This window comes from Trachurus japonicus, chromosome 8, assembly GCF_045865225.1.
Source record: "Trachurus japonicus isolate A0001 chromosome 8, Traja_1.0".
NCBI lineage: Eukaryota > Metazoa > Chordata > Actinopteri > Carangiformes > Carangidae > Trachurus > Trachurus japonicus.
Window position 1 is genome coordinate 17,188,417 of NC_140914.1, and position 18,775 is coordinate 17,207,191.

Consider the following 18,775-nt stretch of genomic DNA (forward strand, 5'->3'; position numbering starts at 1 on the left):
AAGGGTTCCACAGACAATACAGGACCAGAGTCTCCACATGAAAAAGTGCAGAATCTGGCCTTTTCTGCAAAGAGCCACAGAGTTCTTGGTCCAGTTTGCTGTCCAAGTGGATACCTAGGTATTTGTATTCCTGCACTATCTCCACCATCTCTCCCTTAATGGAAAGAGGAGAAGCGGGAGTCCTGGACCTCCTGAAGTTCACTACCAGCTCCTTTGTTTTGCTGATGTTGAGCTGCAGGTGTTTCACCTCACACCAGTCCACACAACTGTCCACCACCCTCTGGTGCTCTGACAGATCCTACCTTCAATGCATCAAACAACTGCAGAGTATGTCTATCGGTGGCAGCTCAATGTTTCATGCCTGAAGTATTAGGCACACGGGGTAAAGAGAGAAGGGAACAGGACAATCGACAGTGGAGCTCCAGCACTGCTCACACCTGTACAACTCAGGATGACTGCTAACGGGAGTCCATGATCCAGGACATGAGATAGGCATCAACCTGCTTAGTAATCATTTTCTTGGCCTGCAGGGAAGGTTGAATGGTGGTGAAGAAGCTGGAGAGATCAAAGATCAGGATTTTGACAGAAGTACCTGCCCTGTCCAAGTGGATGTAGGCACAGTGGCGCAGTTAGAAAGGGGCATTGTCCACACTGACATTTGCTTGCAAGGTGAAGTGGAGTGGTCCGAATGAAGGCTTGACCAATAGCTGAAGGAAATCCAGGACCATAATTTTCATTGTGTTGTAGGTCAGTTCTTTTGGCCTGTGGTCACTGGTGGCAATGGGATGGATCTTCTTTGGTGCAGGAACCCAGCAGGATGTCTACCCCAACACAGGGACCATCTCCAGACATAAACTGAGGTTAAAGAGGGGCAGGACTATGACATACACCACAGCATACAGATATCCTCCAGTTTTACACCAAGCGGTCTTCCAAGAAACCTCACAGCGGTAGTTCTTTCCTCAGTGATGAGATAATACTGCCTGTGACAAATGAGGTTCAAAAATTTCAATACCAGAAATGCTAAAAAAATTACATGGGAAGAAAAGAAAGCCCATAGGCTCCAAATTGAAAATGTAAAACAGCGCCTTCTAGAACGTAATGTGAAGTCTTTATTAGATGACAGTGATTTTTTTCTTCTTCTTGTTGTCCTATATCTTCCCTTATTCATCTCCCGTACATCTTCATTTAATTAGCATTAGGCCATTAGTGCTTCATGTGCCGGCTTTTAATGAGGGTGTGAGCTCAGTTACGCCTTAATGCCTGTGTGTGTGCACGGGGGTGTGTTTGCATGTATGCCAATGAATATAAGCAGTTTCCCTGTTAAGCTGCTTGTTTAAACCACGATGGACATGATGAGGGACAATGATTGAAGTGTATGATTATAAAAAGATTGAACAAGCCATATACTGGTGCCATGTGGGCTGTGCATGGAAACAGACTGATGTATAGCAGAGACGTTTATTGTTCAGATGGGATGAAATGCAGACCACAAACCATGCAACCAATGCCAGATGTTGATCTGTGTAAATAGCAAGGCGCTCTGCTGACGCAAGCACATTCATATGCAAACACAGAGACAAGAGCATACTCCAGAGACTTGTGCACACACACACATACATACTGTATGTTAACCTCTTACACTTTTCTTCCTGTTTCTGTCTCACTTAAACTCTGCCAGGAAAAGGCTGTATGAGGAGAGGACCCCGTCACAACCCACAGCCTCCAGTCCAGTCAAACAGTCACCCAGACATGACGCCAGAAGGGTTAGTTCATCACTGTATTTTCAAACTGTCAACCACACCTCTGGACTTCCCTGGCATACTTGCCCTAAGATTTAACAAGTGGGATTTTTTTTTTGGATTTCAAGAATGCTGCAAGGTAGATGTGATGACACATTGAAATATAAAGAGCGAAGTTGCTGGTGCCAATAAAAATAGTAGCCACAGTGTTTTGCTTTCTGCTTTAATGCATACCTATCTGGAAATTCCTGGTCCAGGAAATTCCCAGAAGTCTTAAGATGCTGGTTCAAGGAACAACAAAAATGTAGCTAATGGTTGTAATAACGATTCTTTGAACTGTAACATACACTCACTCTGGTGTTTTTTTTTATATACACTGAGCTGAAATTGATGCAGTGAGATATAAGAGCACTTGTTTGTATGACCATGAAGTTGACCATAAACATCTTTCTGAAATTATAAAAATAGCAACTACTCATTTTCACTTATCACAATTGGAAATGTCAAATACAATTTTTTTTTTGGTTTGATTTTTTTTTTTACTGGTGCAACCCCGCTTACTTTAAATCAGCGAGAAGAATGCCAAAACAATACTAGGTAAAAAAAAAAACAAAAAAAAAACGTATGTGGCTGAACTGCCTATGGTCTAATCCTGATTTTATAATTGCCACATCAGCTTTCAAGTGGCCAAACACATAGAAGAAAGACTAAGACTGAGCTGTGATTTCAGCTGTATTTATCATAGACAGTGAATAAAGTTGGAAGTTACCCCTGTGACATCACCCAATCCAAAATTGGACAAAGAGGAGGGGCTCATGTGGAACCTAGACCTCGGTGCATGCTGGCTTATTATGACAAGTCACTCAAAGCAGCATGTCCTCAATGATGCTGAACTTTGCAACAACAAATTCAACAAAGCACCCCGCACAGTTGTCATGATGGGTAAAATTTGCCTGTAAACACGTCAATTTCTGCTGCAAAATTGGGAATTTTAACATGGGAGTCTGTGATTGACCTCTTGACTAGCTTTTGGTGGCCTCTCCGCAGAAGTGCAGTTTTTGTTACTTCCATGTTGGCTTTATTTTTCAGCCTCCAAATCTGCCAGTGGATATTTATGTATAAACACTCAGAGACAGATCATCTTTTCAGGCTTTTGCCTTTATTACAGTCATGGTGAGAAAGACAGAAGTCCAAAGTAGACGACATCACATCTCCCATAGTAAGAAGCCAGTGGAGAAATATGATTGTGACTTCATCATATTCAGAGGTCTTCCTAATATTCTGACCTATGAATACCTTTCAAAATGATGCACATGTCCTCAGCAGTAAACATATAATTAAATTTATTTCCCACATTGTCATATCAAAAGCGGAGCAATACTACAGACAGGCTATTTTTCAAGGCTGCATTCAGTTGCATAGGGCTACCTAATAAAGAAGTCACTGGGTATTAATTCTCATGGTACTAGCCACTGTGCAGTTGGCACAGTTGCTGGTAAATGTGTGACCAAAATCATTTTAGGCTATTCATACTTATCAGCGTTCAACAAAAATGCATTGAATTCCTGGAGCGATACAGAGACTGTGACACACAGCTTTGAACAGCCAGTGACCCGCATACTTAGCGTTTCTAGATATTGAAATGAAACGTTTACTCTGTTTATTTGAGGGTTAGGCTCTGGGACCTTAATGCCTTTTTAATCAGTGGGGGTATTTAATCCTCAGCTATTTCATTCAGCCATTTCTCTGTGTCACTGCAGTTCCACTGAGGTACACCCAAGTTCCACACTCCACCAGATCCTAATCAAATTCAACAACATCTCTCCTTTCCTTATTGCTCTCTCAACTTTATTAGATATTTCCCCTATTTCAACAATGCTGCCCAACCTCGGCTTGGGTAAACTGATCTTGTATCAACAGAACCCCTGGAAGTATTCGAATTATACTGTATAAAACAAATCCGGAGGCCCGATGTAACAAAAGGCCGGGAAAAACAAGAATGACATGTGGTGTAACTGCATATGCCCCTCTTGTGGAATTTACTGCGTGACGGAAATGATGTGGAACTGCCAAACATCTGGAGTGCTGTATGTGAGAGAGAGAGAGAGGAGAGTAGAGGGAGCAAAAGGTGGAGATATGGAGATAACCAGGTAGTAGAATGCTGTTTGTATGGAAGGAAAACACATGTGGGTGTACTGTGAATCTGTAAGCTTTTAAACTACCTTGTTGTGCTGAGAGGAATTATATTGTGTCGAAATAACAACCTCCACTGCTTCCTGCTCTCCCTCGGGCCAAACTGCCAATCAAAGCGCTGTCAGAAATCCTTCAAATTTCCTCCTCTAATTTATATCACCCCCTCCTTAAACCCTCATTTTGTTTTTCCATTTACGCATTCTTCCCCCCCTTCTCCCTTTTTTTTCCTCCTCAGGTTGTTGGGGGGCTGAAAACGGATATGTCTCCCGATGACAGTGACCTGGAGGCTCGTCTCAACAGCTGGAACCTGGGGGTGAGTCCAGGGGCATGCCTTGAGCTTCTCGGTAACGTACAGCTGTCAACATGCCGCGGCTCACCTCACCTGCAGTGGCGGTGATTCTGAATGCCTTTAGCTCACGAGTAAATCCAAATCAATAGTGCAATGATGCTGAGGTGGCTATATTGCTCACACAAATGGGTAAAGAAATCCCTTTCACCTACAGTATGTCCTCTTGAAACCACTTCCTTTATGCACCTCAGGGGCTATTGTGGGACGTGAGGGTAGAATGAGGAGTGGGAGAAGGGTTGTGTAAACTGAACATTTGAAGATGTGTACCTCTCTTATCTCCTCTGTCTGGAGTGCGCCAAGCCAGGGCTTGATAAGCACTCTGCCCTCATGTCTTTTATTCCCTTATTTATTCCCTATCTCCTCACCTGCATGACCCCGAGGTCTCTTTTTCTTTTGCGTTTGCTCGTCACCTCCGTCATTTCTACCACATTACTTACTTACACGTGGGTGTATGTCACAGAAGAGCTCCTCTCTCTTCGTTTTCCCTTTTCTCTCTTTCTGTTTCTCTCTCTGTTCTGCCATTCTGTCTCTCGCTCTCTCTATTTCCATCCAGCGTTCCCCCCGACTCCCTCCTTTTTCGCTCCCTCTCTCTTTCAGTACTAGGGGTAATCTGAGGTATCTATCAGCAGACGTGAAGCCGTGCACCGCTCCACTCTGCACTCCTCTGTGTTGAGACGCTGATAAGATGCATTGCTTGGCAACGCTCCCCCAAGCCTGCATCTTTCAAATCAACAGATGTTCCTTCAGACACACACACACACACACACACACACACACACACACACACGCTCACACACAAACCCCCTTCAAGTTTACAGAAGTTTCATAGATGCACCGCTTCAAAGTGCCCAGCTCCTATGAAATTTCTGCAGAACCAAGTGTCACTCTTATCTAGCACATCTTTAGCTTTTTTTTTTTTTTAAAGTTTAAATGTTCTGAAACTGTCCATACTGGTTTGTTCACTTCACCTTTAATGCAATAAAGTGGTCCGTTTAGTTGCCGCACTGGACAGTAAACAACAAAGTGAGGAGTTTCTTTCAGACACACACATAGCAGTCCAGCCAAAGCCAGCTGGTCTACCATTTGTCTCATCATCATCATTCACTGCAGTAACGTACGTTACATGCAGTACACGACACGCTGACCTGCCTGTAAAAGGGGGGAAGAAAAATTGCGTAAAAACTTGACCTATTTTCTTCATACAATATACAATTTTAGAGTAGTTTCTTCCACTTGGCCGTCCATTGTCTGCGGTTAGATGGGTGTGCTTACGGCTTGCTCAACACTAGTCCAAAACTAGGAAGCCATCAATCACAGTATGTTTGTTTGGCTGGAAAGCCTGGTCTTGTGATGTGGGGTGTTGTTCCTCTTCTGCGTACATCCATCCATCCACGTCAGGTTCCAATGACACAGGATGCTGTGCCAGCTGTGAGGCTGTACAAACATTCGCTCACAAGAGTGTGTGTGTGTGTGTGGGCATGCAGCAAATGAACGAACGCACATAGAAGGGCATGGGCATACACGTGTGCAGCAAGCCCAAGTGAAGTGTCACACTGCCAGCATTACACCACAGCATTTAGTCTACATGTCTTCCTCGGCCTGTGGGCTGTACTCAATCAAATCTGATAACTGGCTGTCTGGGAGTATAAAAAGAAATCCCAGTCTTGTTTTCAGACTGGGCGCTAGTTTAGAAGAATATTGACTGATTCATCACTTGGTAAATATGGATTTTGTTTTTTGCCAGTGCCAAATGTAAGTATTAGTTCATCACACCTCATAGTACTCACCACTGTGTGTGTGTCTTTCTGTGTGTGCATGTTGATAATAAATCTGGTTGTAGTCAAACTAGGATGTCTCCTTTTGTTGAGGGCTTACATTATGTCAGCTAATAAAATGTCTGACATGTTTTTACCTGCATCACATACAGACATACTGTAGTTTGGAGGCAGACCCTCTTTCATCTGTCACTGGCTCAACCCTGAAGCAACAGATCGTGACTGCAAACTATTTTTAGTCCCAAGCTCTGAGGTTCTTTTGCATTCTATTTCTCGTCTCCCATTCATTGTGGATTACCCTCGTGTGATTCCTGCCACCTCACAACACTAAATCCTTTTTTCAACCACTGAATGACTCTTACAACTACTCTTGCCTATCACATCTTCCTCGTAGTCCTTCTCCTCTTCCTCCTTTTTTTCTCCTCCTTCATCCCCATGTTGAAGATATTAGCAGCAGAACTGTTTACTGGGCGTCATTGCTGTCATCTCCAAAGGCAGCTCTGCTGCTTTGAAAGGCCGTGATCTTGGTGCTAGTTGGCAGCCCCTACAGACAGCCCCAGTACATGAGAGAGAAACACTGTGTGATACTTACTTCACAAGAAAGTAATGGGGTCATAAACAAACGTCAAATAGTGGAAGGAAAATAGCAGGTTGTCGACACAGATTTTTTTGCAGTTTGGTCACAGTAAGTGAGCTGTATTGATGTAATGCTTTAGAGTCACTTGGAACATGACCCTTTTACTTTCAGGTGGTTTAGCAACTTGCTCTTTTTTCCGTCTTTTGTGTTTCATATTATAATCAAAGAACATGCCAAGTCAGTGTTTGGCAAGGATGTGTACACATTTGTCTCTGTCTGACAGTAAACGGACCGATGATAGCTTACAGATTAGTGGTCCCGAGTGTTGACAAAAGGGCCGTGTCAGGACAGAGAAGAGTGGCTGAGATCGGAAACAGAGCCGGCCACACACACACAATGCCTTGAAGTAGCCTGACACACTCTGTCTTTCTAAACAGGCAAGAGTTGTCGGAAGAGAATCAAGCCACAGCACCGGCCTTTTGATGTGCTCCCCACATTGTTTATGACAAACTGTGGATGGAGGTTAAATCCTGGGAGTTAAAAGGCTTTGTTAGGAAAGGAAGAAGACAAAGATAGGTCTAAGGTTTTTCTGTTGACTCTTTCAGATTGAAAACCCCAGGTATTTGCGAGAGAAGCCCATTCCCTTGTCTCCGGTAAGTTGTCGGGGGCGGGGGAGGTCCCTTGTGGTTAATGTATTGTTACGTAGACAACAGTGTTGTCTTTGAACTTTACAGTCACCCTGTAACCTAATCTCTTTCTCCTTTATCTCTGTAGATTTTCAAGTCAAGCTTTGGGAGGAACAGCACCTTGGCTGATGATCACGGCCCACAGCTTGCACAGAGCAAAGAGGTATGCACCACAGAGCTCTTAGCAAACCCTATAACTGTACCTGAAAGCTTCTTTGTGTGATAAATATCAGAATTCTTCTATAACTCTGATGGCATCTCTTCGTGTATCCAAAGGGACCACATGATATTTAAGAGACTGCCTTTATATCCATTCCCCTAAACCCAGATCTATGCTACTCACTTCTTTAGAAGCAACACATACTGTACAGAGGTTTAATATGACTTTAGACAACCTAACAGCCATGTACATACAGTACATCCTTGCCCGTAGTTTGTATTGTTGAGATGACCGAGGCCAGTGTTCCTCATAAAAGACAAAAATAATGCCAGCTCTCAGTGATGACAGTTTTTTCCTTATGTGGATTTAAGCTGAAAATCCCATTCTGAAAGCATGCTTTGAAGTCCCCTCTGCCCCTCCCCTCCCTCTCCAGAACCACCACTCACTCCCCCTCCACCATCCGCCTTTACTCGCGCTGTTAAATATAAAACTGAGCATGACTTGGCTGTAATAGTCATGGCTTTTCATGTCTGCTCCAAAAAAAAAAGCCCCAGTCCGTCGGATCAGCTTCGCCGGGAGAGGACAGAGAATGGAGGTAGAAAGGACAAAAAGGAAAGAGAAAGGCAGAGACGTACGGACATGATGGACAAGAATGGTCTTGCTTATTGACCTGTCATAACAAAGCTCAGTTTGTGACTGCTGACAGAGGATTCGCATGCGTGAACACACGCTCTCTGTACACACGTCCATGTAGTGGAGCGGTCTACCTGTCGACTGATATTGAATGTTGCGATACCAATACGAAAACATTAAAGCAACGTCCCGATGCTGTTTGATCCTGCCTCAGACTATCTGACTGACTCCATACAGCTGTGTGTGGTGGGAATATAAATTTATCACCTATCAGGAGGACTACATTTTACCCACTACTCCAACTTTACTTTGATATACACAATTACCAGTTTATTAGGGTACACCTGTACAATATTAACCTATACACCACAAAATTAGAGGGCTGCTGAGTCAATTATATGGTCAATGAGGCTGTAGTGGATTTGACTACATTATGGGTAATGCTACTACTGTATGTTGTCCATGTTTCTCATATGTACCTAGTATGTTAGGTGAGTTCAACTCAACAAAGTCTGACACTGAGAGTGAGAGTGTATTTGATGTGTATGTAGCGTACTGTAGGTGGCCTTGAACCAGAGCATAAGCCGTGTTTCCACTGCAGGAGTTCCTGGTAAGGGGAGGGGGTAGGAACTTCTACAGGAACCGTCCTCTCACTCGGCCCTCTCAGTGGTCGTGTCTCCACTGCAGAGTACGACCCCGCGGTGACGTCATGAGTTTCCATCGCCGCTTAATCGCTGTGCGATAGTTTCGACCGTGACGTCACCCAGGCAGGTCACAAGCACATGCACAAAAATCATAACAACAACGAAGAAGGATGGAAGGAGTTTTTTTTTTATTTTTTATTTTTTACTTTTCACGGCATTGTTTTGCGGCGTGATGGATCCCCAGTGTGTCGAGGTGCGCTGATATTTTCATATCGCCGCGATGACTCAAACCCCCTCTGAATCTCCTCGGTGACGTAGACTGCAATCAATGTCTGCACCTCATCGTCGGTCCATTTGTCGTACATCTTCCTGCTGTTTTCTTGTTGTTTACAGCGGTGTCTGCTAGGCTAATGCTCCCCTTCTGCTCCCCCTTTTAAAAATGCCGGTTGTTTTGGTGCTTTCTGGTAGCGTCAGAGCCTGCTCTAGCTTTAGCCAATCAGTGCCGGGTTAACCTCGAGCCCCACCCAGGAGCTTTTCAGGGCCGAACGGAGTACCTACCCTGGAGTAGGTACTCCGTTGGCCCCCGTAAAAGTTCCTGTGGGGGAGGTTCCTGCAGTGGAAACACGCACCAACGGGGCTGGCCCCGTAAAATTACCCCGAAGTTCCTGCAATGGAAACGCGCCTATACATTTTAAGGAGGTAAAGAACCGTGCTGGCCTCTGTCATTTCCACCAAGGCCACAACGTTCTTGGAAATGGAAACCAGTTCAGGAAAGTCACAGAAACACTTGAAAGAGACACACTGGGAAATGAGAGGAAATTGTGCAGAGTTTTTTATAATATATAATATATAATATATATATAATATATAACATCAATATATTCAGCTCAGCTGTAATTTGTATTTCCTGTAATTTTGTGCTAACATGCTTAACTAATATGGTAAACACAGTGAACAAGATACTTGCTTGTTAGCACTGTTTTCACATTCATGTTAGCATTCCAGTGTTAGCATTCAAAGCACCCCTGTGCCTCACAGAGCTGCTCACGAGGCTGCAGACTCTTATTTGGTCTTGTTTATGCTATTTAGCATGAAGCTTTGGGTCTTTTCGGCATGTTTTTCTTCCTTGTTATGCAGAATCGTGTTTTGAACTGAACTTCATTGTCCCAATGCATCTCTTATTCCCATTGTAATGTTCTGGGAGCTCCCTCTTGACTCCCCTCTGCCCTATAAAAGGAGAACAATACTAGGTCATGATATTGAAAATGCCTATTTTTCTTTTGAGCTTCCATCATTTAAGATTTGCTCACTCATCATATGTGTTGTATCACCATTAGCAATTTAAGGAGTACGAGAGGGATTCCAGGACCTCTGAGCACACGAGATACAGCTGTGACTCCCTGTAGAGGTGCCCAAAGTCACCAATCCCACCTTAAGTATATCATCCACAGCAGCCACGTTGAGCTTTCCTATAGAGCAATGGAAGCCCTGTCCAACCCTGCTATTGCGTGGCTGTCTAGGCCCAGTCTAGGAAATCACAGTGACATCACTTCCCCTTTAATCCTCCAAAAACCAGTTAAAATTTACTCAGGTTTAAAGCGTTCTACACGCCACATGTCATTAAGCTGGCGGCGGCTTAACGAATGTCTCAGCTTTCACACCAGGCTCATCCTCACGCTAAGCTACCGACTACATTGATAAGAATGCTGACTGCTCTTTTCCTATGGAACAATGACTGGCAGCTGAGAAACTTCACCGCAAGCTTCCAATGCTTTGAGTCACTTAGTTTATACAGTGCGTTTGGTTATGGGTGAGTGGTGGAAAATGTCTCCAAGGAGCAGCAAAGTCCTGCTAATCCTTTCGTATACCCTAGCAATGCTCAGCAATATGAGGGCTGGGTCTTTATTTGGAAATTCAATTAAATGGAGAGAGACTGATGAGTCAGGTTTAGCCATAGGCCTGAGTCATGTGATTGTAGAAGATAGTGACAGGCTGATTAAAGCACTCCCATCTTTCTTTTAGAGTTTGTGTGTGTGAGCTCGGAGTACCCCGTTGGTACCTGACCTGAGGGATTGTTGGCAGCATGAACAGCATGGTAGATGAATGTGTTAGTGTCAAGCAGTCACACTCTAATGGCCACAAGCCCCTGACTGGGGATCAGACCCTTTGCTTTCTGATGCCATAATGATGCAGTCTCTCTAATTTGTGGATCCTTTGGGATGGAGCTTGAGCTCTCAGCCTGTGATTTAGAGGGCCATAGCCTGTCTTATCTGATCGCTTTTCAAAGCTAAAAAAGAGCAAGCGAGTGAGCCTTAGTAGTTTAAAGGGGACCAGTTCTGTAGTTTGGCTTTCAAGATGGTGCTTCAGGCTGGGAGACACAAGGGACCAACAGTGTTCCATAATGATAAAGTTACTATTCCAAGCATTTCTATCTTGTGCCCTTGATTCTTATATACTTGATATATTCATATGTATTAGCAATTTCAAGTAATAACCTTTTACTTACTCTGTGTTTAGAACTACCCTTGTCCGAAACTATGACTTCACGTGTCAGAGATTTGGGGGGAAAAAAAACATTTTATGCCTTAATATCTGGACAGACCACAGTAAATTAACTTGTTGTCAGAGTGGTGAAAAGGCATCTTGCTGCTTCTCAGTAGATAGCAGAACGCTGCGTATCAGCTCTCCAAGAGCATCTGTGTTTACTGTGGATGAAAGCCGCACCGAGACATCGTACATCTCAGGCAAGACGAGGGAGATGCACAAATGCAACCTTGCTTTGTGGAGCCCAAACAGTTAGCAGACGATTTGTGAACACATCCCCCTGGGGAAAAAGGCCTTGACCCTGTGCCTGTTTTGAGAGCAGAAAAAAAAAAACTGTTTCCGCCTTCTCCTTGCATTCCCTTCTCTCATACCCACCCCACTCCCCACCACTACCTTCCCCTTCCCTCCCTCCCACCCTCTCATCCTTTCAAGAGCGAAGTGTCAAAAAACATGGCATCTTACAGCGCTCGCTACAACTCTGAAGAAGAGAAGAGGGAAAAAAGCTGTACCACCCAGTCGGGCTGATTGAAGACATTTCAGAAGCCTTAGGTGTACGACATTCTTCCTCCTCCTTTCTTCACTGACGCCTTTATAAACAAGTTTCAAACGCCCCTGATCTAGTTTGACAAACTTTCTCCAAAGAACATTTGAAGAGAGGATGAGAAAATGACACCCCCACATTTTTTTTTATTATTTTTTTTTAGGTGCCAGCAGAATCAGGTCTCCACTTATACTTATCTGCTTTTCAATCACTGCCATCTCTCTTTCTCACACTTTCTTTAGCTTTTTCTTCTTTACTCTGACAGGTCTCCTGTGGTCCCCTCGATTGCACAAGAAATGACAGTAAATCAAGAAAAAAGCCAAAGAATAAAGACACAGAATACTTAACAGAGCTTTGTCAAGGATATAGTGTATAAATGTAGCTCAAGTGCAGTAATGAGGAGAGGCATCTAGAAGGCAATTTAAGTGTTTAAGTTAAGAAAAACATAAAATCTGAGTTTGGAGCTTCGAAGATTCCAATATTTCAATCCCAAAGTGTAAATAGACATTTTTCCCTCTAGCATTCAGTATGTTGAAGTTTTTATTCTATTGAATCAATATTTATACACTCCAACCACACTGTAATTAAGCCCTATTTTTTTATTTTTGCTATCATCAGCCTCTTTTTGATCTATACCAAGACAAGGTCAAATGAGGGTCGACTGTGCCAAGTAAAGTGGGAATTTTCTACTTAATTGTTTTGATGACTAGAACAAACAAGAGCTAGCCTCGGGACATTGTTAACCACATGTTCACACACACAACCACACTTTCAAAGGAAGAACATTGTCACCGTGCTCCAGGGTTGATTAATGCACCAGAACAGACAGTGACTAAACATGAGTAGTGACATCAAAGCAAATGGCCAGTCATCTTTTTTTGTCAAAGGCTCTCTTTGTGTTTCCATGTGTTGTGTGTTTGTGAGCGGATATATCTTGGGTGTAATTGGTAGCAAACTAACTAGACAGAAAAGCTAGAAGATGAGGAAAATATTAAGAGGCAAGTTATGATTTTTTAATGAAAACAGTTAAAGAATGGACAATAACGACAACATAAATGGTTATAGTTTTACAAAATTTAACAGCAAAATTGTCACAGATATTTAAAGTGAATTTTAAATGTGCTTTATTAAAATTGGTGAGTGTGTTAAATAAAAACCAATAGAAACTCACTCGGCCATATTTGTGGGTAATATTGTGATGCTACAGTAGCAATGTGATGATTATTTTTGCAAAAATAACAAATGAGTAATGGCTTCTTGGTGTTTTGTAGAAAGATTATGGAAAGTGGATAGTATTTTTCTTGGCCAATTACAGAAGTTGAAGAATAGGTCATTAATGGTTTATTTGACTAAGACCAGAAAGCCCTCCAGCTCAAAGAGATCTGTTCCAACATGTACACAACACTGACATTTTTGATCGCCTGAAAATACTGTGCTGAAATCAAAACAGCCACTCCACTACACTGTGTATGCACAAGTACCAGTATGCACACACAAACACGTGTTCCTTATAGAGAATATTTTAACACACACACACACACACACACACACACACACAAACAGAGTTGGGTACCTCTCAGCTTCACACAGGTTTTTGAAGCTCTGTGCACGGATAAATGCTTTTAAATGTTAATGTGGTTCATTTCATCATCAGCTGTGTGAGACAGCTCATGGTGTATCTCCTTTCATCTAGCTTTACATTATCGTTACCCTGTCACTCTATACGTGTTGATGTGTTTTCCAAAGCATAAAAAGTTCACAAATCCCAGTGTTTAACTTACTAGAATAATATTTGTTGCTTGTATTGCCTTGTAGTAAATATTATTTAATTCCCTTTACAACATTTGGATTTCTGTATGTTTCTAGATTGAGATGAAGATCAAAGTGCTGGAGTCCAAGCACCAGGAGGAGAAACTGAAGATGCAGCAGAGACACGATGCAGATGTTGAAAAAGTAAGAATCCACACAGAAAGGTGATGGATATTCTGCCAGCACCAGCTACCAGTGTAGATGGATGTTTCACCACCATTATGTGAAATGTGTTGGTGATACTGTAGCAGGTCCGTGACACGACACTGACTAAATTAACATCATAAACCAAATGACAATTAACTTTAGCAGCTGAAATCGGAAAGTGCTGAACATCACTGGCCATAGTTTGACACTGGATGAGGTTGTCTGGTCAGATTCTGCAAGGGGAAGGCATGATCTAGTGCTGCGTTCGAGAAAAGTAGGAACTCAGACCTTTCCCAGTTGAAAACTTTACCCATAACCAAAAACGTGGTGGACCGGGACAAACGTTGCATTTAAAGTGCTTCATGTAAGGCATAAAAACATTACAAAGGACACAAAAATAATAAAAAATTGTATTTTGGCATTTTAAATGATGTTTTACCGTTGGCGGTGTGCCTCCGCACGGGTGCAGATTGTTGTGTGACATCAGACAACCGATTCTCGGCGAAGTCAGGGTAGATTTTTTTCTCCGACTTGAGGTGGCGTTCGATTGCACTTTTTCAAGTCAGAAATATCCGAGTTCCGAATTGTCTCGAACGCAGCATAACCATGGCCGAAATCCCACTCTGGACCACCACTGGATTGCATTTTCATTTAGCATGAAATTTTACATTTCTTTTCAGTCACTTCAGCAACCATAATTTCAAGTGAACCAGTAAGTAGGCTGGTGTGATGTCCACTACATACAGTAACTCAAAATTAATCTTTATAGTTTGTGGGCTGATAATTAAGACTTTCACATTCCAAAGAAGTGTCAAAATAAGAATTCCTTCTGGGACACCTGGACAGACAGACCTGTTAACTTGAATGTTCATGAAAACTAGTTAACCTGTGTTACAATGCCTATAATTGACTCTTGGTTTCATTTGGTGGCTAATGAAAAGGAAAGGAACGAGTCTGTCTCCTTCTCATCGCCTCATCCAGCAAATAATCATCTCTTCAAAGCTCTTTTGTCAGCTGGTGAAAATAGCAGTAAAGCTGGTTTATTTCACACTAGGTGCCCATCAGTTAGGCTGCAGATCAAGCACCTGGGATCTGTCATGTCCTCCGCATGACTTCTCTTTGCTGCCACCGAGGCTTTTAATAAAAAAGGGGGGGTGAAAAAAACACTCCAATTTTATTTCCACTTTAAGATGCCCATGGCTTCTTTGTGTTTGACAAGAGACAGGATGACAGCTTGCTCTCTCTCTCCCTCTCTCTCTTTAATTACATACAGATCCCAAGTTATGTCCAATTTAATTTCCTCAGAATTTTACCCAGTATTCCCTCTAATGGTTTCAAAGGCGAGTGATTCAGGGGTGCACTCTAACGAGCCTGATGGAGGTGGGCAAGCTAAGATTTCGTTGTAATTAGTCTCCTTATGAATAATGTAAATGCTGCTGAGAGGCTACTGGTCATTGTCCCCATGCTTGAAATGGAGAGGGTAATGAGAGAACAGGCTGGAGTGTTGTATGCTAATGGTTGTGGATCGGCAGTGTGTGTGTGTGTGTAGTTGTGAAAAACTGAATAATCTCAGGTGAAAAAGCACATCTTAAAAGTAGAATATGCCATTCTGGAGAAAAAGTGTTCCTGTTATTTTAACTTGACAGCCAAACAAATACACCCTTCACTTCAGTTTTCTCCCAGAAGCTCCACCCGCCATGTTTATAGATATGCATTGCCAAGGCAACGACCCAATGGTGGAATTTAATGCATCTAATGAATTTTATTTTTTTATATCTTTGTGCCTATATACCATCCCTTCATTCGTACAGACAGATTTAATCATGTGGAAGAAACAATACGGCAAACTGTAGCTACAGCTTCAGTTCTGTTGCCAACAACATATCTTGGCAAACAAGTAAACCAAATGTCTCTGGGGAAAATGATTTAATGTAACCAGATACACAGTTGTGACACTGGTACCTGCTTCTACATGTCACCCACCTGTCAAACAGACACTGAGTAATATTCCCATCCGTCTTCATACCTGTGGGCCGTCAAAACACCCAGAAAGTTTTCACTGGCCTCAGTTTCTTTCCTGGCCCTCTACAGTGCACATGTAGGCCCATCATCCAGGGTGCAAGTCACGTCTGTCCTTGTATTGGGAGTAAGTCCAGGGCTGAATTTCTTCCCCCCTCTGACCATACTGTCTCCATCGCTGGAAAACTTCCCTGAAGTCACCACGGCTATTTGCCCTCAGCTGACCATAGCACTTCTTCTCAACTCTTGTTTTGTCACTTCTTCTGGACAATGTGATAATGTTGTGTTGTCACTTGTCAGGGCTGTTGTATAGGGGAGAAAGGTGATGATAATTCTAGGGGCCCAGCGCCCAGTAGGGCCCATAAAAAACCCCAGTAGTCTAATCTTTGTATGACTGATTTATTCTGCGTAAGACCCTGACTAATACTCATAGTACACTGTAAAAACTCAACATCTTTCCAAGAATATTTGTCTTATTTCTTGTCCAAATGTCTCATTTCTAGTCAAAACAAATCTCTTTCCACTTAAAATAAGACTCATTACCTAAAAAATTAACTTGTTTTTAGATCATTTTCACTTGAATTCACAATAGATAGAAAATTCTGCCAGTGAAAGTAAGTTTTTTGTGCTTGTAATAAGGAAGAAAAACTTGCTCCACTATCAGATTTTTTCTACTTATTCCAAGTGAAAATCTGCTTGAAAGAAGTAAAAAGTGTCTAAAAACAGGGTACTTTTGATATGATGTGTCTTATTTTAAGTATAATGAGATTTGTTTTGACTAGAAATGACATTTTGACTAGAAATAAGACAAATATTCTTGCTCAGATACTTGAGTTTTTGCAGTGTAATGCTGCATTAGCATCAAAACAAAGAAGGCTAAATAAAAAACAATAATACATACGTAGTATAAGAAAAAAAAAAGAGGAAAAGTTAGGGGGAGGGGCCCACTTTAGTATTCTTTAAGGGTGCCCAGAATTCCTAGCAACGGCCCTGTGTGTTGTATACTGTCCCCTTTCCCACATTTCTGCCCACCTCTGTTCTTTTCCTCGTCCTGTACACAATCTGATCCCTTATTGTTCTTCAGCTGGAATAGTGTTGTGTCTTGGTCCAGGGCCACTTTATACAGTTTATAAAGCCAGGGCTGTGTACAGTATGAACACCATTTTTTTCCCAGCACACCCACAGAACAGACAGGAAGTGGACAGTCAGGAGAATCACTTTTAATGTTAGTTTTTTTCAACATGCAAATGCTCACATTACCAGTTGATAGGAGAAAACATTAGGTCACTTCCTTACCGTATTTTGTAATTTTGTATTTTTGTAAATGACATTTACCTTTTTTCTGCATGTACAAAAAATATACTCCTGTTCAAGCTAAAGATATTGTTTTGTTTGTATGTTTTTTTTTCCAGTTTTCTTTATTCTATTTACTGATGGTATTGGTTAAAGCTGTGAACGGCCAGGCTGGATTCCTCCTGCATTAGGATAGCTTATAAAAGCCTAAAATGTGCACTCTAAAAGCTGCCATTTCCCACCGTCTAGTGCACTATCCATGGGCCTGATATTGTGTCATTGCCTCGCTTGGTGGACCCTAAAAAGACAACAACCTCCCTTGGGTGGTGAAATGGAAAAAATTGGGTATCCCTAAATGTTCTCTGAACTTTGCCCCGTCCTCCTTTCATCTCCCCCCATTCCGTTCACAAAGGGGGTGACAGGCTTGGCAGCTAAGTGCACTTTGGTAGAACAAAATACTAGAGAGATAAAGTCTCACAGGCTTTGGGACAGTTCTTGACAGGAAAAAAAAGCCACTCTTACTTTGCGCCATTTCAGTCAGAAAATACTAGCATCATCTGTTACTGAAGTTGTTGCTCGGTTCTGTCTAGTCAGTGGAATGAGAAATACTGTATCAATACCATTGTTAGTTGTTCTTAAAAACAGGCTTAGATTAACATTCATTTTAGGTAGATGATTCAATTCCACTGTGAGTAGATTTCAGACAGAATTCAACTCAGACGTCCAACTGCTGTACCTGAATACTGCACGAAATCCTGGATCATATAGTGTCAGTTTAATGGAGACTGCGCCATGAATTTGTTTAGAATCTGAAACATGTGTTTTCTGGCACAATGGGCAGTAGACACGCCCTTAAACTAATTTAGAAACATACATATACATTATGCATTTGAGCCAAGGCAGTGCACCCTCTTCTGCAACATGAAGAGTGCTTAGACTGTCTTTTCCTACTGGAGCTTCAACTCTCCATGGTCTAATTTAACTAATTACACACAGATGGCAGCAGGAAGCAGATGCAGTTGCCTCATCACACCTCAGCACAGGTGGTTCACTCAGTCATCATTTCACTCAGTTAGCCCGCTGTCTCTTTAGGATTAGATTTGCATGAGGAAATAGGAAGTTTTGTCAGGCCATACAGTGAATTATGCATACAAAATGTTCCATGTCCATATGAATCACCCAACCTTTAGATTTTGATTATATTTGTTCAGGTAAACTAGCATTTTAAAGGGGCTCATTTTAAAGATAGATAGAAAGAAAAACAATCTGCACTTTGTGTTTATCAGACCATAATAATTGTGAGTCCACAGACATGACTGATGTAAACAAACCTTTAACATCATTAGAAAAAACAGCTTAAAATAGAGGCACAAATAGTACAACTAGCAACCTCTAAATCAAACACTCAACTAAAAGCTGTCCAGATGAGTTTTCTTGTAAACAAATGTTTACATTCCATTTACCTTCAGTATTTCTCACCAAAACACATGAAGTATCCCTGAGCCAAACACGTTGCATCTATTTTTTTCCTTGTGAAAACATTTTCCCAGATCATGTTTCTCAAAACTGTAAATTCTTAACATCCATGTTTACTTGCTATAAATTGCTTCTTCTGACTTTCTGGTACGTAGCTGCAAGTGGTAAAACTTTAATTTATAGCTTT

General features: G+C 42.0%; 1 protein-coding gene across 1 annotated transcript in view; it reads left to right on the forward strand.

Annotated features, from left to right (window-relative positions):
• The window catches only part of cep112 (centrosomal protein 112), a 103,264-nt gene that overhangs the window by 6,486 nt on the left and 78,003 nt on the right, over positions 1 to 18,775 (forward strand). The window contains 5 exon segments of the mRNA XM_085784300.1: positions 1,682 to 1,766; positions 4,171 to 4,248; positions 7,242 to 7,289; positions 7,411 to 7,485; positions 13,711 to 13,797. Coding sequence (XP_085640426.1) covers positions 1,682 to 1,766; positions 4,171 to 4,248; positions 7,242 to 7,289; positions 7,411 to 7,485; positions 13,711 to 13,797 — 373 coding nt within the window.